This window comes from Ambystoma mexicanum, chromosome 2q, assembly GCF_040938575.1.
Source record: "Ambystoma mexicanum isolate Mex_15411 chromosome 2q, UKY_AmexF1_1, whole genome shotgun sequence".
Taxonomy (NCBI): domain Eukaryota; kingdom Metazoa; phylum Chordata; class Amphibia; order Caudata; family Ambystomatidae; genus Ambystoma; species Ambystoma mexicanum.
Window position 1 is genome coordinate 362,191,100 of NC_090924.1, and position 24,213 is coordinate 362,215,312.

The 24,213-nt window shown below is 44.3% G+C and overlaps 1 protein-coding gene and 1 pseudogene across 1 annotated transcript in view; one reads left to right on the forward strand and one right to left on the reverse strand.

The window, feature by feature from the left end:
- ERN2 (endoplasmic reticulum to nucleus signaling 2) overlaps window positions 1-24,213 on the reverse strand; it is a 1,116,259-nt gene that overhangs the window by 550,893 nt on the left and 541,153 nt on the right. Inside the window, exon 11 of the mRNA XM_069647392.1 lies at window positions 23,583-23,704. Within this exon, the coding sequence (XP_069503493.1) occupies window positions 23,583-23,704 (122 nt within the window). The remainder of the gene's footprint in view (window positions 1-23,582; window positions 23,705-24,213) is intronic.
- LOC138570489 (U6 spliceosomal RNA) lies at window positions 9,756-9,846 on the forward strand (annotated as a pseudogene).

Genomic DNA, 24,213 nt, shown 5'->3' on the forward strand with positions numbered 1-24,213 from the left:
CCAGCTACAATAATATGTAATGTCCCAGCTACAGCTAAATATTTTGCAAGTATAGTTATAAAAAAACACATTCTTCTCAATTCCCTTCATGAGGACTCGCAGGATTTCACCTCATTTTCGTATAGAAATATGTGCCTGAAACATACTTGTTTGCCTCAGGGGTACTGCGAGTCCCTCTCAATCTTTTTAATAGGGTCCTTCAGATGGATCTGGGTAATGTACAGCTTGAGAGTGCAATAATTCAATACATAGATGATATATTATTGTGCTGGTACTGCGAGTCCCTCTCCATCTTTTTAATAGGGTCCTTCAGATGGATCTGGGTAATGTACAGCTTGAGAGTGCAATAATTCAATACATAGATGATATATTATTGTGCTGGGAGACAAAAGAAAGATTCAGAGAAGACTCAGTACGACGTATGACCATACTAGCAGAGAAAGGATACAAGGTAGATAAAGAAAAGCTACAATATTGCCAGGAAGAGGTCTTGTATATAGGACAGCTGATCCCTCAAGATGAAAGGAAAGTGACACCTGAGAGAGCAGAGGCGATTCAAAACACTCCTAAACCAGAGACAGTAAGGGAGATACAACCATTTTTAGGCCTATGTAATTATTGTACGGCCTGGGCTTTTGACTACAGCACATATATTATAACCCTTTTAAAAAGGACTCAAGGACGCACAAGTGGGCAAGAATAAAATAACATGGACAGAGCAAATGACTGAGGGGTTTGAAGAATTGAAAAGAACAATGTGCACAGCTCATGTGTTAGGAATGCCAGATTACATTGAAAATTTGTATTTGTTTTCACACTTAAATAGAGAGGTAATGACAGCAGTTCTCACACAAAAAACAATTTTAGGACATGTGCATAAGCCATTAGCTGAAAGGACATTATCCTTGCAAAAAGGCTTTAGCTACTCCCACTTTTGCGATTGAAAAGGCTCCAAGTGGGCTCATGACCCAATGCTAGACTTGCTTGTTAGGTTTAGAGGGATTAGTGTTGTGTTGGACCCCCTTTGTTACCTGGGCATCCTCCTCACTTGAGACCTCTCAAGGCTATCCCCAGCTAACTATGACCCTGCCATGACTGCGATCAGGTCGGACATGAAAAGATGGGGCACTATGATTCTGTCATGGTATGGTCGTATGACGGCGGTGAAAATGAATGTCCTGCCGAGACAGCTTTACCTTTTCACGGCTCTTCCCACAGACATCCCAAACCTTCTGTGACCTTCAGAAAGCAGTGCAAGACTTTATTTGGCAGGGTAAGACACCGAGGACTAAGAGAACCGTCCTCACCCTACCCAGGGAGGAAGGGGGTTTTGGGCTGCTGGACTTTCGCCTATATGTCTGCGCTGTCCAACTGAGGGTCCTCCTAGAGCATATGAAGGAGGGGAATGGCACCTACTGGACCTATCTAGAGGGTATGGATGCTCACCCCCTTAAGGTCCGAAACCTCCTCTGGGCTCCACAAAAGGCGATCCCGAATAAGTTACAAAATCATCCGACTTTAGGGGTGCTATGGTCCATTTGGAAAGAGGGAACCCAAATCAACCAGTTGACAATGTGGCCCTCTCCATTCACTTCACTTTGGGGTCCTACACTTGGGTTGGGCAATAAGGGATTCAAAAATGTTCAGGCCTGATCGGACAATGGCATGGAATGGGTGAGCCAATTGTTTAAAGAGGGAGAATTCCTAACATACGAGGAAATGAGCGAGTCTCTTGGACAGGGTTAAATTTCCATATTTGAATATAACAGGCTGAAGGGCATTTTGGGCGCACAGACCTGGGGGCAAAAGTTTAAGAGATCCCTGACCCCCTTTGAGAATATGTTGGACTCAGCAGATTCAAGACGAGGGATGGTATCTAAGATGTACAAATGATTGAATACTGTTAACCTACCGGAAGGGAGGAGAGGGTTTCGTAACTATTGGAATAAATTGCCTGGGAGGTCCTCTCGGAAGAAGCATGGAGCAAGATCTTCAAAATAGCCTTTCACGGAAATCTTTTTACATCAGATATGGAACACAACTTAAAGATTATAAAGGGTTGGCATAGGGACCCGTTCAAGTTATCAAAAATGTTACCAGGGATCTCACCCAAATGTCCAAGGGGATGCGGTTTGGTGGGTATGGGGGAACACGTGGTGGCATTGCCCACAGGTTCAGAGATACTGGGAGAGCATGAGAGGATGGATTACAGAAGTCACCGGGGAACCCCTACCACAAGATCCATTGACGATCCTCCTGGGACTTCCCCCCAAGAGACTCAGAAGTACACAGATACCCCAGAATGTGGGAAACGATGCTGAGGGCAGGGAGGGTTGCCCTGGCACAAAGTGGAAGAGCCTGCTACCCCCATCCAAGGAGGACTGGCAGAGTAAATTAAAGAATATGTTTCTCATGGACAAACTTACTGCTATGGTTAATGATGACTCCGGCACGTTTCGACTGAATTGGGATGGGGTGAGGCAAGCATGGGGATGGGATCTACACAGAAGCATGCAGGCCGACCAGGCCCCGAGAATTGAGGAGGAGAGCTTTTTAGAATGGAATAGAACAGAATAGAATGATGAGTCTGGGTTGAAAGTATTGCATGAGAGGGACACACTGCCCGGTTTACGGTGATTGCATTACAGACCACGTAATGACCAACTCAAGACCAAGTCCTCAGGTGCAGTTGAAGAGCCGTCTTTGAACGTCCTAACAATTGTTCACTATTGTCAAACATTCTTTGGGGGTTTCAGTTTGAAGAAACCCTAATGGGAGTGTGTGGGGGGGAGGGATGGGATAGGGGAGCGGGGGGTAATATTGTTGTTTGATAAAAATGCCAATAAAACCAAAGTAAAAAAAAAAAGGCTCCAAGTATTACAATGGGGTGCTCAATGATGTTATTTGTCGAGCATGCCCTATTTGCTATTTTAGAGGAACCCAGAAGTACAAAGCATCAGGGTATGAGGCGATTAATTTAGAATCCAGCAATCAACATTTTTAGATGTAGAACAGTGAATCCAGCAGCATTTCTAGCAGAATTAATAGGTAGAGAGGACTATGCACATGCCTGCACCACGTATAATGAGTTCTATGATGTTCCCTATGTTAGAGAAAATGCCCTCGGGAGGCATACTGGGACGGCAGTAGTGACATTAAAAAAGAATGATGAATTCGAGGTAGTGTCAAGTGCAAGATTGCCTTCATATTGTTCAGCACCAGCTGCAGAATTAGTGGCGCTTATTGCAGCGCTTCAGAGATTTGAAGATGAGGAAGTGACAGTGTACTCTTATCCTGCCTATGTGATGTCAACCGTGCATCTAGGATTGTCACGTTGGAAAAGGAGGAATTTCCTCCGCACCGATGGCTCACCCATGTAGCATACACCATTATTGGACAAGCTTAGCAAAGTATTGAAGCTTACATTAGCTATCGCAGTCGTGAAGTGCACAGCCCATACTAAAAGAGCAGATTTGAATTCTCGCTGTAACAAAGCCACAGACGTAGAAGCCAAAAGGGCAGCATATTTCCCAAATATTTCTAACTTTGATGTAGAGAGTGTTAAACAATTGGCAGGACAGTGCATTGTAATGACAGAAGGGTTTAATATGTTATCCACTGTACAGTTAATTGAGCTGCAGTGTCAGGCACTGCAGAAAGAACAGGATCTTTGGAAATAACTGCAGTGGTCGGCAGCACATATGAGAATGCATTACTTACCGTAAAAGCATTTCTGATGGTTGTATCTGCTTAGATTCACATGCTGTGCATAGGTCCGACATCCAGTGGTCACTGCGGAGTATTGCATTTTGTTTTTCGTAGTCGAAAAGGGGACGTCGACTAGGCGTGTCTGAAACACTATCCCTATAGTGACGTGCGTTGTACCCACAATCCCTCACGCGTCGAGGTCCCTCTGTTTGTATTTTTTCTGCCCTGAGGGAGCCTTCTAGACGTGAGTGAGTACAGAAAGAGAGAGAGATATATAAAGGAAGTCTATGTTCCTTCCATCCGAGCGGGGAGGAAGGGTGGGCGCATGTGAATCTAAGCAGATACAACCATCAGAAATGCTTTTACGGTAAGTAATGCATTCTCTTCTGATGTTTGTTAATCTGCTTAGAATCACATGCTGTGCATAGACTAGCGAGCAGTACCCGGAGTTGGCGGTGGGTTATGAGAAGGAACAGTAGAGAAAAGGTGTCGTAATACTGCCTGTCCCACCTGGGAGTCAGATCTAGAGTGTGTATCTAGACAGTAGTGTTTTGTAAAGGTGTGCACAGAACTCCAGGTAGCCGCTTTGCAGATGGACCATTTGCAATGAATGCTATGGATGCCCCCGTGCCTCGAGTAGAGTGTGCTCTTGGCTTAAAGGGTAGTTCCCTCTTAGCAAGAGTATAGCAGAGAGTGATGCATTGAACAATCCATCTAGAAATAGTGGATTTTGAAACCGCATCTCCTTCTCTTCCTGCTGCCACCGAGACGAAGAACTGATTAGTCTTCCTCAATGGTCTGGTTCTTTCCATGTAGAACATGACCGCCCTGCGTACATCAAGTGTGTGCAGAGTCCTTTCTCCCAAATTGGAAGGATTTTGAAAGAACGTTGGTAGTTCTATAGACTGGTTTACGTGGAATTTAGAAATAAATTTCGGAGCAAACCTAGGGTGAGTGCGTAGAACCACTTTATCTTTGTGAACTGTAACAAAGGGGTCTAGAATAGAAAGAGCCTGAAGTTCACTTACTCTCCTGATGGAGGTGATAGCTATTAAAAAAGCAGTCTTAAGAGTAAGGTGTTTAAGGGATGCTTTGTGCATGGGTTCGAATGGAGAGCCCATGAGTCTGGTAAGTACCACATTAAGGTCCCATCCGGGAGCAGGGTCAGCTATCGGGGGGTGTATTCTCTTTACTCCCTCCATGAATGTCTTTATAACTGGGATCCTCCACCACGACACTTTGAGTTGGGAGGTGGTGTATGCAGAAAGTGCCGCTAGGTGGACTTTAATGGAGTTAAACACTAGGCCTGAATCCAAGAGATGGGTCAGGTATAGTACCACATGTGTGGGAGAGCAGTCAATAGGGTTGATGCTTTTACTCCTGCACCAGATGACAAATCTCTTCCACTTGCTAGAATAGCAGTGGCGAGTGTTCGGTTTTCTGGCTTCCCTGAGGATGTCCATGCATCTTTGCGGGAGTTGTAGATGTCCGAACTCTATGATTTCAGGAGCCAAGCTGCTAAATTCATGTTCTGGGGGCATGGGTGCAGAGTCCTGCCCTTGTTCTGAGATAGCATGTTGTACGGGCAGGGGAGTTTTACTGGGGGAGATAGAGACATCTCCATCAAGTGAGCGAACCATGGCTGTCGGGCCCACATTGGGGCCACCAGTATCATGGTCACTTGTTCCTGGTGCATCTTGTGCACCACCTTGTTGAGAAGGGGAGTCGGGGGAAAAGCGTAAACAAATTTCCCTGACCATTGCATCGATAGACCGTTCCCCTTGGATTGGTTCTGGGGGTACCTGGAGGCGTAACTTAGGCATTGAGAGTTCTCCAGGGTTGCGAACAGGTCTATTTCTGGGAATCCCCATTGTGTGAAGACGTCGAAGACGATGTCTTCGTGTAGACGCCATTCGTACTCTTCGGGCAGAGGGAAATCTCTGCTGAGTCTGTCTGCCAGCAGATTGAGTTCCCCGGGTACATGTAGTGACAGTAGGAACATGTCCTGTTTGAGAGCCCACTTCCATATATTCTGGGACAGTTTGGACAAGCCTGGAGAGTGGGTGCCCCCCTGCTTGTTGATGTAGTACATGGCTGTAGTGCTGTCCGTAAGGACCATTACTGTCTTGCCTTGTAGGTGTTTTTGGAAGGCTTTTAGCGCCTTGAATACTGCTAGTAGCTCCAGTAGATTGATGTGTTTGGATGCTACGTTCGGAGTCCACACTCCGTGAGCAGTCTGATGGGATAGGTGAGCACCCCATCCTGTGAGGGATGCGTCTGTGGTTAGAGTGGCTTCCGCCGCGGGTGTGGCAAAGGGTTTTCCTTTTTCCATGTTCCCCTTTGTCCACCACTGTAGCGAGAGAACCAAGGCCTGCGAGACCACCACTAGATCGTCCCATTGTCCGCTGGCCTGACACCACTGGCTGTTGAGCCACTCTTGCATTGGGCGCATGTGCAGGCGCGCGTGAGGTACCAAATAAATACACGACGCCATCATTCCTAGCAAGCGCATTGCTTTGCGTACCGTCACCTCTCGGCCGGTCACATATTGGGGGATCTGAAACAGCATGTTTTGGACCCTCTCTTTGGAGGGGAAGACGAGGCCGTCCCTTGTTTGAATTAGAGCCCCTAGGAATTGTTTGATTTGACTGGGGTCTAGACTGGACTTCTTTTCGTTGATGGAGAAGCCCAGTTGGAACAAAAGGTCTACCGTCTTTTGGGTATTGGAGAAACATGTTTCGTAAGAGTCCCCTGTTATGAGCCAGTCGTCGAGGTAAGGGTAAACTGGGATGGACAACCTGCGCAGGTGGGCCGCAGCCACTGCCAGTACCTTTGTGAATACCCTTGGTGCTGAAGCTATACCGAAGGGTAGCACCTTGAACTGGTAGTGTTTGCCCTCTATCATGAACCTTAGGTATTTTCTGTGCGCTGGCAACATTGAAATATGAAAGTATGCATCTTTCATGTCCAATGTTGTCATGTAATCTCCCTGCGAAAGCAGCGGGATCACCTCCTGTAAGGTCACCATACGAAACTTTTGGGGTTTGATAAACTTGTTCGCTGGGCGCAGATCTAATACAGGGCGCATGGTTAGATCCTTTTTGGGTACAAGGAAGTACACTGAATAAATACCTTCCGTTACCTGAGATAGAGGCACGACCTCTATGGCTCCTTTTTCCAGCAGTTGTTGTACTTCTTGAAGAAGGATGGCAAGATGTTCCGGCGTCAACCGTCGTCCCCTCGGGGGTTTGTAGGATGGGGAACTGTTGAATTCGATACAGTATCCGTGGGCTACGGTGGAAAGTACCCAACGGTCTGACGTTATCTCCTCCCTTGCAGGAAGAAAGGATGTTATCCGGCCCCCGACCGGTGTTGCATGGGAGGGGACGCGAATCTTCGCGTCACTTGGAGTTGTTGGGGGCTTGGGAGCCTCTGGGGGTGGATCCCCGACCTCTCCCTTTGCCCCGGCGTTGGCCTCTTTGGCTGTACTGCCCACTATTGGCTTGGTAATTGGTGGCAGGGTATTGCTGATGGTGACCTTGTTGTTGTTGCCGTTGGCCACGAAAAAAGCGCTTGTTGCCATAGCCGCGTCTGGTAGTGGGCTTAGAGATCTGGTCAAGAGTCTTGATAGTGTCGAACTCTTTTTTGGCCATCTCTAGGGCTTCATCTACCGCTTTTCCGAAGAGGTTAGCGTCCTCGACAGGTTTATTTATTAAAGACGCCTGTGTCTCCGGTTTAAAGCCTGAGTTGCGCAGCCATACATGGCGCTTTAGGAGTATTCCTTGTACCAGGGAACGTCCTGCTGTTTCTGCCGCGTCCAGAGAGTTTTTTACAATGCTCTGGTTCACTTGTGTTCCTTCGCCAATAGTCGACAGTAGGCGTGTACGTAAAGGCTCCGGTGCTTCCTCTGCGTCTTTGCGCAGTTTGGTCCACTGCGCGTCTGCGTAGCTCGCAAGCAAGGAATTGTTGTTGGCAATTCTTGCTGAGAAGGCAGCCGAGGAAGTAACTCTTTTTGCAAGGGCATATAGCCTTTTGCCCTCCTTGTCAGGGGGTGCCTCACTGGTGGAAAGTGGTACCCCTGCCCTCTTTCTAGTATTAGATACAACTAGGGAGTCCGGTATGGAATGTCCTCTAATGTAGAGCGGGTCTGAGGGTGAAGGAGCGAAAAGTTTCTCAATCCGTGGATTGACCCCTCTGATCAAAGCGGGAGTGGACAGCGACGGGGTGATCCTCCTTTTAACTGAAGCGAGGAGAGGAATGGTCTGGCTGACCGGGGGTTTTTCTTTAATGACTCTTTCCACAAAGTCTAATTCTGGAGAGAGTTCTCCCGTGTCCAGTTCGAAATGCGCTGCTGCTCTGCGCAACAGTGCATTGAAAGTAGGCTGATCGTCTATTGGAGACGTGTTCCTAACTGGAGAATTATCCGGAGGAGTTAGATTTAGGGCATCAGTGTCGGAACACACTGATGGTGATTGCCAGGGGTGCGAAGGTCCTTCTCCTGGGCTAATCCCGAAGCCTTCTTCTATAATGTCTGTTCTGTCTTCTAGACATTCCTCCTGGTTCTGTCCTTCGTTGTCCATGAAATCATCTTCTTCTTCGAAGTATTGTTCCTCCCCAGTGAGGTCATATACGTCTTGGAAGTCTGAGGCTGTGTCCAGCAGGGGATCGACCAGCCTCGGTTTTTTGGCTCTGGGGTCGTCTTGAGGCCCTTCTCTAGTTCTTCTGAGAGTTAGAGGGGCTTGGGTACTCATAAACTTTTCCATCCTCTCCATACAGAGGTGGAGTCTCTCCATAGTTTCATGGGGTACCCCAGAGCGGTCTAGCGGGGGAAAACTCGAGTTGTCTACCTCGAAATGGCTCGACCTCTCCCAAAGCGTCGAGGAAAGTGTCCCGTCGCCCTCCTCAAAACCCTCAGGTGTGTAGGGAGACTCCCTGACTGAAGGGGGTAATACCTGCTTTCCTTCGGGTGTTTTCGGCGTATCCTTTGATCTATGCGTAACGCTCGACGAAATTTTCGGCGTACGCTTTTGGGCGTCGGCTACAACGATCCTGGCTAAGCTATCGGCGACATTCTTGTCGGCGGAAGCTTGAGTTTTCGACGCTATGGGTATCGAGCGGTGTACGGCGGTATGCGCCTTCTGTTGATGCGCACCGGCCGGTGGTTTGGTGGTGGCGCCCTTGTTTGCCGAAAGCCCAGTCGCAGGTCGCGGCTGCGGTTGCGAGAGGGGCTTCGAACCCGAACGGTCCGAGGAGGCCGCCGGTGGAACCTGCATCTCCTTGGGCGCCGAAGCTCTCTTCGACTTAGACGAAGAAGAGCCATGGGTTGTGTGCTTATCTTTATGTGAATCTTTGTGTGCGTCAGTGTCGCCGGGGTGTTCATCCCCATAAGCAGGGCGTGAGCCGAGCCCGTCGGGGCCGGGGACAGACGACGAAGCGCGTAAGCGCTCCTTAGAGGGGGTTTCGACTTCCGTGGCGGAGGTCGTGTCATCGCGTTCCTCGTCACTGTCGGTGGTAGCAGCGGCGGGTGAACCTTCGGCCTTCGACATCGCGTAGGCCGCCCACCTTTTAACCCTACGGTCTTTTAGAGTTTTAGGCTTCAGAAGCCGACAAGCCGCGCACCCTTCCTCTTTGTGATCGAGGGGCAAGCAGCGGTTACACTGTGAGTGCTTGTCCTTCCAAGTGAATTTGCCTTTACAAAGTGGGCAAAACCTAAATGGTGTCCTCTCCATAGCAGAGGCAATAAATCGCGATAAACACCCCCAGGGAAAGGAAGGGGAAAGTGAAAGGCATTCTCAGAAAGACCCAGAGATGTCCCACGACCCCACTCTCCCTACTGTAAGTGGCCAGCGAGGCCAGGCCACGTGTTCAGCAGCGCTGAAGATTTCCTCCGCTCGACCCTCCGTCGACGATTTTGCTCGGCGGAGAACAGCTACACTGCGTCGAGGGAGTGCTGTATTAATCTTCGTAGAAGAAACGACCAAAGGTCGAGGGTTGCAATGTCTCTCGAGGAGCTCCGCGTGAAGGCGACCAGAAGCTGGGCGGAAAAAAACAATACTAAATTTGGAACGATACAGAGAAGATTAGCATGGCCCCTGCGCAAGGATGACTCGCAAAATTCATGAAGCGTTATTAAAAAAATAAAACTGCAGTGTTCTTTATCCCCCACTGAGGCTTTATAGAGACAGGATAGAACTAGAATGCCGGTTATGCCTCTAGCATTTTTAAAGGTGGCAGTGGAGCAGTTTCACTACCCAGCGCACACAAGAGAGAGTCTTGCTACAATAATCACAGACTACTCGTTCACACCAAATTTATTGGAACATGTGGCACATTTTATTGTGAACTGCATTGTATGGCAGAAGTTCAAAGCAGGGCACACCTTAAGGACGGTGAGAGGAGCAATCCCAAGGCCTAATGGTCCTTTTCAGCAAGTGTGCAACGGATATAGGTACATGTTAGTGGTAGTTTGTCCCATTTCCAGATGGATCGAGGCAGGTCCATGCACACACCCCGATGCTACATGCACTTCCAAGTTCCTTGTGCATGAAGTGTTTCTCAGATGGGGCGTGTGCGAAGTTCTGCAGTCCGACAAGGGCCTGAATTTTGTAAATTAACTATTCAAACAAGTTACTGTTCTATTAGGCATAAAACACACATTTTCATCTGATTATCACCCACAGGCCAATGCTATTTGTGAGATATTAAATGCACTTCTCAAGGAAAGGATAGAGAAATTGAAGATAACTCTGAAGTAGGGGTGGCTGCATTGTCTGCCCCTTGCTTTGTTCGCATTTAGGAACCAGCCTGGTTCAGATCAACACCTGACACCCCATGAGTCGGTGACTGAAAGCTGCATGTGAGTACATCTTGCTCCTCTCACTAGAATAGAAACTAATGTCCACAATGTAGCGAAGGCTTTAGGTGATAAGATGTGTGAGTATTTGACAAATATGACCATTAGTGTTTTTTTTCATTTCTCAACAAGTTAAGCAGCGGAGGGAAGGGTCAAAGAAGACTGAGGAAGATAGCCCAACTGGTTATTTGAGTAAATTGTTAAAGCAACCTAGTTTGTATCGAGGGAACCAGGTGCTCGCACAAAGCTTTGGGTGCACTTAGAACAAGCCCTGTTTCGAAGGACCATACTTGGTGGAGGAGGTTACACTCACTGCTGTTAAACTAAAAGGGAGAAGAGCCTAGCTGTACCTGAATGACGTGAAGCTCTACAAAGGAGAGACCCCGACCCCTCCGACAACCGCTGACTGTGAAGCACATGCAGACCAGATTGGCTACCAAGGGAAAAGAAAAGAACAGATTAAGAAAAATATTCTGGAACTAATGGACATCTCCTAAAAACTTAGTTGGAAGTGAATGGACTTGCTGCAATTCCAGAACCTCTTTCAGCTGAACTAAAAACAGATTATATATTAAGAAGAAGCAACAATATATTGCCTGTTGCTTGAAACATTACAGCAATTGCAGAACAATGTGCCAGGAGAAAAGCAATGTGTATATTTTGACTGCTCTTTTCACCTATATTCTCCAGTCGTATCCAGCTTTAGTAAGACAAGGCGTGGATGCGGTCACATTTTTTGGGAATCCTAAAAATGGTCCTATTATTCTCAGAGTTATCATTGCAATTATCCTGCAAAATTTGTTGTAAAAAGAGAAGAGCTTGATAAAGGTGACATAAACATATTGAAAGTAAAAGAGAATGAGAATGTTTCAGAGTACAAAAGATATCATGCCAGTGAGAAGACCAATACATTCATTCAGATCGATGGTTGTATTGTCATTTTGTACCATGATTTGACTTTTCTTCCTCATTATTACAGCTTTACGACAGTTGATTCTATGGTTATCCCTTAGTAAAGGTACAGACAATGTTTTCCCTAATATTTCTGAACAAATTGTTCGAGCAAAGGGAGATGCTGCACAAGATGAGGATATAAACTCATGAAGGAGGTGGGAGAGAGTATGTCAGATGAAAGCGGTTATGTATATTCTCTCATCCCCTATGCCATGAACGCAGGCAAAACATTAATTACAAGAGAAATACCTGCACACGATGTAAAGTGCCTCAGTCATCTAGCAGGGCACAAGCAGAGGACAATTTGAAGGAACATGGGCAGCCCCACGATGGCGATCAAAGATAAACATTCTCATATGAAGATGCTTATGTGAAAAAACAAAAGATGGAAAAAGAGATAGGCTGGACGAGCAAGAAGCTTGTATATGTATCCCTGACTGGAGAACAAATAAAGGTTGTTGAAATAAATGAAAATGCTGGAATGTTCAGACGTACTGGAAAAATCAGGAGTACCAGGATGCTGGGAGAGACATCAGCTATTGGTATATGGACGAGTTGCCGCCAGTACAGAATGGGAAGAGGGAATTGTATCCTGCATCTCACACTTATTAAAGAAGGAACCAGTAAGCATAGTGCAAATAGTAAATAACATGTGCCTAACGTAATGGGCCAAGTAGTCTAAGCTATTAACATATGTTGAAAATGAAGCAGGACCGGTGTCCATGATACCTATACAGTATGCGACAACCTGCTTCAGGAACAAAGGCCAGGTTATAGTTGGAGAAAATAAAGGATGCAAACAGGTACTCGAATGGTGCAACTGCTGTATTAATGGACCGCTATTGGGCCTGTGGATCCACAGCTTATATGCAGCTGCCAAAATATTGGGGAGGAATATGCTCTATAGCACTCAAACATGTTCCTGTGTTAGTAATTCCCCAAAATTATCTACAGATTGAAAGTTTTCCGAAAATTGATGCACAGCAGAGAAAGAAGAGGTCAGGTCAGTAACCCTCCGTTGGCTGAAGAGAGAGAGAGCTATTTCTCAGCAAAATCAATAAAGCTTATGACAGTATTCCAGATGAGCATAAACTATTTGGCAAGACAAATGATATTTACATCTATATTTATGCCAGGACTCCAGGCTGCAGTGAATGCCAAGTGGGTACAAATTACCAGATGGGAGCTGCTACAGACAATCAACACAACAATAAAAGGATTTTATGCAATTAAAGAAGCATTAAGGGCCATCAGACTCATGACCCTCCAGAACAGGTACGTCCTGGACTTGACTGCAGCAATGGAAGGTTGTATGTGTGCCAAGATCTGGCCTTCTTGCTGTACATTCATGCCTGCCCATGAATAAGAAAATGGAACCCTGACAGAAGCAATATCTATGCTGTCAACCTTACATGCAAAAATGGTGGAAGAAGTAGACGAGACTGAAGGAGATGACTGGTTCTTGTCCCTGTTCTCATGGATTCCAACCTGGATGGCGAATGCCTTCAAACTATTGGGAATCATACTAGTGTTGATATCGATGGGATTCTGCATTGCGAGAATCATCACTGGACAATGTCAAAAGACAGCAAAGAAAGCTATTGGGATGAAGATAATGATCGATATAAATGCTGAAACTGGTGAGCACATGCCAAATGAGAGCAGTACTCATGAGAACATAAAATGAAGTCCCCTGGCACCCCAGGGAATGAAGTTCTATTACGCTAAGGATCACAAGATGTATATAGGACGTTGGGTATTCTGTCTACCATCTGGCGAGTGTTGCTATATGACTTGGAGTGTGGATGAACATATAAAGAATGCAGCTCCCCTAAGAGGGGTGATGAAGATATGGACCCCAAAGAAGCCAAAGTGTGGAGAGAAGGTGAAGAAGATGGAGGTGGTTGAGGACTCGACCAGAGGGGGGGAATGTAGAGGAGCAGGTGACGTCATCTCTAGTGCCCGCCCCCTCACCTCCATCATACTGGAAATAAAGCAGGAAGACTGCCCATGCCACTGGGTATCGTCCCAATACCACAAAGTGTACGAGAGACGTTGTGCACTCGGACAACTGTATTGTTGTACCCTCGCACTGAAGCAGTGGAAGGATGTCGCCATACACCACCAAATATAGAAGAGCTGTAAGTGCGAACAGACGAGAGTAAATTGACGTCAAAGTGAAAACATGATGACGCAGAGAAGCGATATAAGAATACTTAAAGAATGAAGGTGTAATCCAAGTAACGAAGTAATCAAGTATAAAGCGATGAAGAAATAATGTATGCTGAGAAGGCAAGTGAGATGAAGCTCAACAAATGTATATATGCAGAAATGCAAGGTAGATGAGTTACATAGAAGCTTACTGCAGTAGAATTATAACATGAGTAAATCGGCCAGGATGGAAAGATGGACGTGGATCATGTCAAAACTATCTCAGAGACAGAAAAGCGCTGCAGATCAGAAACGCTGCAGAAAACAGCTTCCTGCGAGGAACAACAAATATCTGTTCTACTAACACTAAGGATGACACAGCAAGTCATAATTGGAAAGGACAGAGGGAGTTAACCAGGATACACTATGAACAAAGGGCACATTTCTCTTAGATTAAGCAGAATCAAAAACATCTGCAAGTGCCAAGAATTGGATAATCAAGAGTGCAGAAAGCACAAGTAAGACAGAACAACCAAGTCTCCAGGGGCCAAGAGGAGTAATAACACCCAGCACCAATAAATCAAATAGCAGTAAATAACAGGTCTAAATGACGTGATTCAGAAATTAAAAACAAGGCCTATTCATTAAGCCTCAGACAAAGATAGTAGTGGCCCCTGACTCCCTTAAAAATCCCAGAGAAGAAAACAGCCAACAAGGTGAACTACAAAGGAATAGCCTTGGCTCATGGTCTAGCTGATGAGAGATGGTAGGCTATTTGGCCAAATGTAGGCCGTGGTCTGACGTTGTTCCCTGCACCTGGTTTACGTTCTGTTCACGTGCTGCTAGCAAGCCGAATGTCCAAGTTTGGGAGAGAATGCCAACCAATCATGAGTGGTTGTGTAGCGATATGCTATACAATGTTGCAAAAGCCAATCCGCTGTTATTATTTTCATATTCAGTATTTTACATATTTCGAAGCGTGCCTACTAGATAAGGGGCAGCCACTCATGTTATTAACACTCATACATACTATAGGTATATTTGTTCCCCTAGCCAATCCCTCCCCTCAATATGTTTACTGTTTGCCACGTAGGATGATGTCATAGCTGAGGTACATCAAAGTATAAAGTCTTTGTGTAATAGAAAAGTAATCGAGAGTGTGTAAGCTGCGATTTGTTATGCTTGCCAGATTTCCCTAGTTTATTTGAGCTGACAATATAGTACTTTGCCATATTCTTGGAGTCTGTCCGGTTATTTGGGTCCGAGGTCATTTATTATGGTAATTCCATTCTGCGCACGAGATACACTCCAAGGTGCAAGTGCACCCCTTGACCATTGTTGAAGACTTATTCTTAGGCTAGGGTTGGACTTATTTAAATTTAGTTATTGTTCTGCCTTATAGTTTCATAAGGCTTGTGATTAAGTGCCTAAATATATTTTCCCCTACTCAAGATTGATTGTGTAACAGTATTCCAATTCGACACCTCTGTCTATGATTGTATATGTGCAAATTTGCTATCTACATACCTACAGTATTGTAGCTTAATGTATCTCTGTTAGTAAATAAGCAAGTGTATTTATAAACTTGGTGTGGAAAATCTATTTTTTGACAAACCTGCGCGTAACTTAATTTGTGCTATGTGTAATTGTATACCAAGCTCCTGATCTCCTTACTTTAACCCTTGCTGCTCACTTTTGTTATCAAGTGAGAGTTTTGTTAGACATTTGTGTTAAAACTTTGCAGCTCCAGTAGTGGTTCTGAAAAATCAACATTAATTCAACCTCCTCCTCGTGTGTACTTCCCTCTGCAAGGCTTTTCCATCTCTCTTTCTTCTATCATCGCCTCCAGATTTATGTTTTCCCTCAGGCCACTTTTAACAAAGCCTAGGTTCCTGGGTCAGGCTTTGGTGCTGTGCAAAAACACCTTTCTTGGGCAAGCTCTGCCACCAGAACTTTCCATTATGCTGAAATGTTCCCAGCAACACCTGTAGTCACCACACTCCCTGCTTCCCCAACCCAACAAACTCAACAAACCCACGTCTCCTGCCAGGCCACATTCCTTTCCCTCATGTGACTCCACCCAGTAACCTGTATCCCACCCCCCTCAGTCAACCTTTTACCCCTACCTCCAATGTCACCCGCCAGTCTGGCCCTTACCATGATCGTCCAATCACCGGCACTTCTGAGTCTACGAAAATTCTTGTATGTGCGGATTCCCAGCAGTCCGTGGTTCGGGAAATTAGGCCTGTCAAGAATCAGTGTAGGGGGAAATTGGGCAGGCCGTTTCCTGTGACCTCCTCCTTGTGTCTCCTTTCAAAACCCTCTTTGTGTGTCCTTCCCTAATCTTTGATGGTTCTTCGCACTCTTCCTCCTAAATATCTCTTCCAACCTCCTTTTGGATGTTTTTCCTAGTGACCTTCTCATCTCCTATTCCCAATTCGGCTTTGATGTGCTCACTGCTATCTTTATTCTCTCCTGCTACCTCCTCTCTAAATACTCTACGTCTCCTTTCCTTCCAACCTATTTCCTGCACCTCTTTTCATCTCGCATCTATCCTCCCCACCTCTTTACTGTCTCCTCTTGTCTTCTCTTCAGCCTGCTTTTTTTCTCCTTGCCTTCACCTCCTATCTCCACCCCTTACTCCACCCCGCTCAGTCGCCAGCAACTTCTACAACTCACTCACCAACTACTTCCACCCTCACCCATGCCAAGGTACTGGGTTTATCTTATGGGGTTTTGGTTTAGGTTGTTTTCCCTCGCTGTCCTCCCTATTTCAATTCTGGGCTGCTTTGTAAGTTTTTCAAAAGAAAAAAGGAATTGTGTGAGGATGTTATCGGCTTGACCAATACCTTACTTAGAACATTTATTTCTGATGGATAAGCCCTTCCCCACACGGATTCCTGATTGACTTGCTTAACTAACACTCATAATTATTCCTCATGAGCTGTATTAGTCATGAGAGTCTCGGAACACTGGACTATTGAGACACCATATATGTACCCCTAATGCCCCATTTGTACTCATGTGGCCATCAACGCTGCACCGAGCACCACATGATTAATCATTAAAGGCTTCTATTTCAGTCTGTCCGCGACTGGGAAAGATACTTCAAAGATGAGGAATCTGGGGGCGGAAGGACTTATCCATCAGAAAGAACCTCACTGAAACTAAGTATTTTGTTCTTTTTCATTGTGTGGAATCAAACTCCTAGTTTTCGATTCTGTAATGAAAGCGGTGTGATGTTATTGTTGTGACTGAACTGTAATCAGCTAAAAAGAGGGACAGAGAGACTTCTTACCCAGTGAAGTCACATGAAATAAAAATAATGTTTTTATTTATTATTCTTACTTTCTCGTGGGTTATACCAAACCTTTCACAGAATATAATATATTACAAATACTCATTTAGCAAATTCCAAAATGCAATATAACTAGCAGGTGTACTCGTGCTTCGCACAGTAATTCCTACTTCAGTCCTAGTTCGAAGTTTATTTAATGAATTAAACCAATGCTTCTTTGTAGACAATATTGCTAGTCTTTCCTGAAGGAGCTAATGTGAACAAATTGTCTTTGTTTCCAACTCTAGACCAAGCCGCATAAAGCTGACCGTGAGAAAAGCATGAATACCGTAAATCGGTTGCAGCAACTTTGAGTTGGAGCGTTGAGATTGCGCAGCAACATTACTAGTGTCCGGATCTACAGCTGAGGCAGCAGCGAACTCAACATAAGTGCTGTATGTGTAGTGCTGAAGCATGTAAGCTTCATACTGTTGAGATAGCATAAATTCATCAACTTCCGTGGGAAAGGAATTTTCTGTAATTGTCATGAGAGATAGCCCATGATGTGACAGACAACATCATTGCAGACATTATTGAAGAGACATGCACGGTCTCCTGCCACATGCATTACTAAAAAAGCAACGTATTGTGTCGCCCACATGACTTCGAAAATTGAGTCCCGCTAATGTCAGCTGGAATGCTGAAAGTGTAGAAAGTTTAGGAACAATGAACCGCTGCAGTTTTCATGAACTGCTGAACTTTAAGAACAATTAACGTCGAACTATGGCAGAACTACGGCGCAAAGAGCCATAGGGCAGGGATAAGCACTGCAGATTGCTTACAAAATAAATCAATCCGAAAAAGGTATGTTTTATACTTGTTACATTGTCTATACCATGGAACATACCCACATGCCAAATGCCAAATTTCAGGTGTGTAGCATGTTGGGAAGTATGCTGAACATTTCGAACGGACACACACACATATCAAAGCATCGCAGACCGCTGAAATTATATTTTATACTTTTTACATTGTCTACATCATAGAACCTACTGTAAGGAAGGCATGATATCAAACAGTGAAGACAGACACAAGTGATCACAGTTCAAGGGTGTTTATTGAACTTCAATGGGTTGGTTAAACACCTATCTAACCCTAAATCTAAGGATGGGAGTGAGCTACGACCAACAAATAATAATAACGCAGTCCTAGTCTCTGTCAAATTAAAAGGGCCTATACTAATACACCTATTGACAATCCTTACTTCTAAATACAAATGGTAAGGGACAACATTGTATGCAAAAAGAAAAATGTTCAAGAAATGATATGTCAGGATAGTTGAGCAGTTGGCTTCCCTTCCCCATGTTTTCAGCACAGGGCACACACTCTGGCTTCTCTGCTACAAGGAAACACTTCTAAGCATAGGTATCAGGACCTCTGCCAAAGTCTCTTTTCCAATAACAGTCTCTTATTGCAGAGGTCCTGTTGTAACAAACAAGCACCAAAGTTCCTTTCTTTTCAGGATTTTCACATTCACAAGTTCTTGAGTCTACTGTTCACCATGGGTCTCCATCGATCAGGCTCGGACACCCTTTTTAACACAATGTTCACAATTGGTTCCCTCGATCGGGCCTGTACCACGGATCTCCCTCCTTCGGGCTCGGATCCCTTAAGCACAATGTTCCCAGGTGGTCTCCCTCGTCTGGGCTCAGATCCCTTTAGCACAATATCCACAATTGGTCTCCCTTGTTCGGGCTCAGACCTCTTTAGCACAATATTTGCAATCGGTCATCCTCGTTTGGGCTCAAACCATGTAATCTCACTTTCTAAACTTTCTTCCTTGTATCAAAAATCGAAAACTTTCGATTGTGCGGTGGATTTTTACTTAAACCGTCACAGGACCACTTCGATTCACTTCATTTCTCATTCTCCTTCTTTTACTTTCACTTTTGGCACATCTTAGCGGGATACCTCACAGAGACCTTGGATTGAGCACACTTGCGGTGCCAGACCACTCTGTCACTGGTATTGTATCTTTCTTTGTTAAAGTTCAAACATCCATCAGCAATTAAGCTTTCCTTGCGCTTTCATCACACGTGTTACCAATCTTCGTTCTTGTGCTCCTTATACAATGTTGCAGTTTGCAACCTTGACTTCAACACAGACCGGTCTTGCAATCGGTCGCCCCAACTCACCGGCTGTGTTGATCTCTCTGGTGCTAATTTGATCTTGGAGCCAAGGACGATACCACAGCGGCTGCTGCTCCTTCCCGACTCGGTCAGCCATGCCGGAGGGCCCCGGGTATCTCCGATACACAATGCAGGATTCTTCACTCTGGTTTCCTATCCTTACGTTTTGAATCTGAAGGATTCTGGAAAGTAACGGTTGCTCACCAGAAAGTTCAAGGTATCTCCCTCCTTGCGCACTCTTCTTGGTTTGCCGTCTTTTTCCCTAGTTCAGCTGAAAATACTGTTCCTTTGTGTTCTTTGGCTCGCTCAGAGTGTGCTCTCGTGCTCCACCTTTTATCCATGTGGGGAAGTTTAATGGAAGTCCGGTGTGAGTGCTTACCAGTAATTGCCTGACCTTGCCTGACCATAGTAGTGGGACATGTTAGGTACAATGCTCGGGTGTGAGTCTGTTTTCTCCCAGAGCGGGCTGACCGTGTGAATGTGTTTGTGAAGGGAAAGGGGGGTAGATTTCCTAAATATCCTACCGGCCAGCATGGGGTAAAGGTGTTACAGGGAGGGGGATACCGCATTCACAAGTTTTCCACAAGGTCCCAAAGGACCCCTTACCCAGGTGATCCTCCGGCACTGGTCCACCCCCAGGGTCTACATCCAAAGGCGATGGCCGTGCCCTGGCCACCTGAGAGAGAAATCCCCGGGGACTAGCGGGAGAGACACCCTCTGATTTCCCACACTACCCACATGCCAAATTTCTGGTTTGTACTATGTTGGGAAGTATGCTGAACATTTCGAACAGACACAAACACATAGCCACAAGCTGTGCAGACCACTTAAAAAATAAATTTAAACATTTATGTTTGATACTTTTTACATTGTCTACACCATGGAACCTACACACATGCCAAATTTCAGGTTTGGAGCATGTTGGGAAGTATGCAGAAAAGTTCTAACAGACACACACACACACAAATGTATTATATATATATATATAAATATATATATATATATATATAGAGAGAGAGATATAGAGAGAGAGAGAGAGAGAGAGAGAGAGCGAGAGAGAGAGCGAGGGATACAATAATGACATACAGTAAAAATAATCACGTTATCAACATACATTGTAATCCAGCACAAATCAGGATTGTCCACCGGATCGTCCACAAGTTAAGCACTTCGCTCCAAGGAAACTTGTCATGTGCTGGTTTGGGTCAATTTTAATTATTTTTGCCCGGAGCTCTATAAGTGATCCCTAATATATTCTCCACAATAAAAGGGAAGCTCAATTTGTGGGGTGTGACATGGTTGAATTACTTGACACCTAGGCCTTATATAAATTTAATGGAAATGTTAAGGGTGATATACCAAGTAAACCAACTTGGAGTTTAGGATCTAGTGAGACTATTGATTTCTTTGCCTGCCTGTTGTCACTGTTCAGTTCTAAATGTGGTATCATCAATTCATCTCTGAGTGCTTGCGATTGATTGCAGGCAACTGTTGATATTTCTTCACCTGTTCCACCTAAAGAAAGGGGGCCAACTCAATTGTCTGTTAATATGGGTAGGAACAGTATCAACTGGAAAACATTGGCCATCAGTAAAATCCCCAAAAAATGTATTCCTGCTTTATAAATCCCTAGTTTTTGATGCTAGGATTAACTGCTTTTCTCCAGATCAAACTTCCTGTTTCTCCTTGGAAAGTAGTACATTTCTCCCTCACCTTATGCCTCGTGGAACTATGGGAACCTGGCATTCTTACCATGTATTTCACTTTCTGATCAAAGAAAAAAAAGAGAGAACTGAGATAGTCCCTCAAGAGACTTATGCAGAAGGAAATATCAGAAGAAGCTAGAAAGTTTGCTCAAAAGAAGGTCAAACAGACTTATAAAAGCTGGCTCAAACGTTAGATGTACAAAATATGCTGAAATTACAGAGAAGGGATGCTAAATATTTTAGACTGAAAACAATCAAACAGATTTGGGAGCCTATAAATAAGGAGTTTGTGACTCAGTTTCTGATATTTCCTTCTGCATAAGTCTCTTAAGGGACTATCTCAGTTCTCTCTTTTTTTTCTTTGATGAGAAAGTGAAATACATGGTAAGAATGCCAGTTTCCCATAGTTCCACGAGGCATAAGGTGAGGGATAAATGTACTACTTTCCAATGAGAAACAGGAAGTTTGATCTGGAGAAAAGCAGTTAGTTATATTAGGGATCACCTAAACCCTTTATCTGAATTGAATTGGATAACTCTCTATCAAGAGCTTTAGACTGTCATCAGATACGAAGTTCCTTGATTATGACCTCTTGCCGGTTCCTCAGGAATTAAAATTAAATCGGCTTCTTATTATGCGCTTCATGTAGGACTTCAGCCACCAAGCGCAGTACGAGGACTGCGTACCAAACCCATGCTGATCAGTGTAGACTCATTTACAAGACCAGAGCGTTGTCCCAGAGGAACCCATCCCGGTTAATATTCTTTCAGTAATGAGGATGTTAATAGAATCTCCAAACACTTAAGACAAATATTCAGGTTACTCCCTGTAGGCATATTTTGAGTCTCCACTCTCTACCTCAGTCCTGGTACTTTTATTCTATAGTCCCCACCTTCACGAAAGGTAACGGGTTGAACTCCAAAAACTATTGTCCAGTCACATCACTAGCAGCATTCGATAATGTGAATAGGTACATTTTGTGGGGGGAGCTGGAAAATGCTGTTTACCTGCTAGTCTCATATGTATCCTAATTGCTCTACACTCAGACTTCCAGGTCCATTTAGATAGCATTGGGAGCCATTTGACAAAACATATGGAACTATGCCGTGCTCAGAAATTAATGCATACTCGCTCTATCTGTTAAACATCTACATTTCAGACGTGGGTGGCACATTGGCGGGATTACTATCTTTTCCCCAGTGCTTACGTCAGCTAAGCTTGAATTGACTGGCCTACGCCAATTAAATAGTTATATTAGATTCTACTCTCATTTGTCTACAACCTTCTATTGAAAAACTTCAGCAATAAGCACTGACTTTGCCGTTAACACCAATAAATCAAAAATAATGTGCTTCTCTCGAGCAAAAAACATGCCTGGCTTTTTCTGGAATATCTGTAATGACAAAACAGATGTGGTAAATCAATTACTTTATCTAGGACTCTCTAGTGGAATAAACCAGATTGAGGCCTAAAATCAACAGGTTTGCGGCACAAATGAAGAAGGCCAATATCAAATTTAGTATTGTTTTTGTTGAGGAAAATCAAATATTAGAATGTCCCTACCACCGTTTATGGTTTGGAAATCATGGAGCTTAGGAAAGGATCAAGGACAAACTAGAGGGGTTATTATGATAGTGTGTGCTTTCCGTCCCAACTTTGATTACGTTTAAATTATTAGATGTGAGTTGGGATTATTACCGTGGTTTTGTTTTGTTCAGAGCCGCCAACATTTTCTCTACATCAGGATCTTCATAAGGAAGCTGCCAAGAAATTTGTAAAGGTCTAAATTAATTTATATTGTGGTGTGAAGATCTGCTGGAGTCTCCTCAAACATTGTCATCAACAACCAGAAATTGGTTAAAAGAAGGTATGGGAGTTAGCGTGGATAAGCCTGCAGGAGTTTGTTTTATGTTACAAATCCTATCGTATTGTGCCCATCGAGGATGCACAGTTGGGTAATTTGCCTCAATATTTACAATAATTCCCAAATGCCAATTGGAGAAAAACGATTTCTGCGATTCAGATCTATTGCCTAGGTTTGAACTCATGGGAGTAAGTGCGGGGGGTTGCTCGCATAGATGGCTTTTGCCATTTTTGTTGTCATCGCACCCAACATGAGTCTCTCTTCCATCAATGACTCTGCCTTTAAACAAGCCAAATGTTTTGGCAAATTCATGTCCAACGACGTACTATTTGACACTGAAGACGTTTGGATGCACATTTCAGCAAGCAATCACGTAACTGTTATTTTGGCAACTCTCAGGTTTATTCAATTAATTAAAAATTAAACAAATGAGAGGATCAATATTTACTGGAGCGCCCCTTATGAGATTAAGGCATTTGTGTGATTCCGTGTAGATATTGTTGCTTTGTGACCAATGTTTTAGGTGATGCATTTCCTGAATGTTGTTTTCAATAATAGTCAGTTAAGATGGTGTTAATTATTTAATGTTTTAATTATATGCAAATAGGTTTACTTTTAGCCATTGCACAAAATAATAACAATAATAAAATAAATAATCATGTTCGTTCAACTGCAATAATGATATGTCTCCAGTTGTACAAATTATCCTCAATATCTTTCTGTATTCCCTGTTGGTTTTTTCCCTGAATAAAAGGCCCACATTTATTAGCCCTCACCACCTCAACACTACCCCTATACCAAGCAAGGCCAACGTTTTGTGTATTCACATTCTACATTTGGTATCTCTCTACAACAAGTACTACAGTTTGAGCCATCTTACATCATCAAATAGGGTCCGTATTCCAGGTCCTTTGGAGATTATCGTCTCTGTGTCCTTCCTCAGGGTCTCCGGAAAAGCACGCAACATAGTGGTGTGGACTACTGGGGGTAACTCATGGTGTCCTGCAAGGAGTTTAAAGAAAAGTCAAATTAAAACACGGGCAGTTTATGGGTTGAAGGAAACACTAGGACTAGAGTTAAGTAAAGGGACACCGTGAAACCTCAGAGAGAAAAAAGGGTGCCTGTGGTGAAAAATAATTCTGGGTGGGGTAAGTAAAATGCAGTGATGACTTCTAAGGTAAACAAAGTTGTAAAGCTCAGTCTGAATAAGGATGATGTAGCTATATTATTCCTTTTAAGGTTACACAATATGATAGCAGCAGACCCTCCAAAAGAAGGCACTATGACCTCAGAGCAAACGTACAATGTGCAACAACAGGAACGGGCTTAGTGTCAGGTAGGCACCCTTTGGAGTTGGCATGTACAACGTAAGGGTGTACCAAATAGGATGGACCAAATTGTTCTGTAAAATACCCATTACAACTCAAATTCCCATATTCACAGCTAAGTATGCAAAGACAGACTTCTGTTGTTGCGTGAGTCAAGTAAAGTGTGCAGGTTTGGATTGCAGT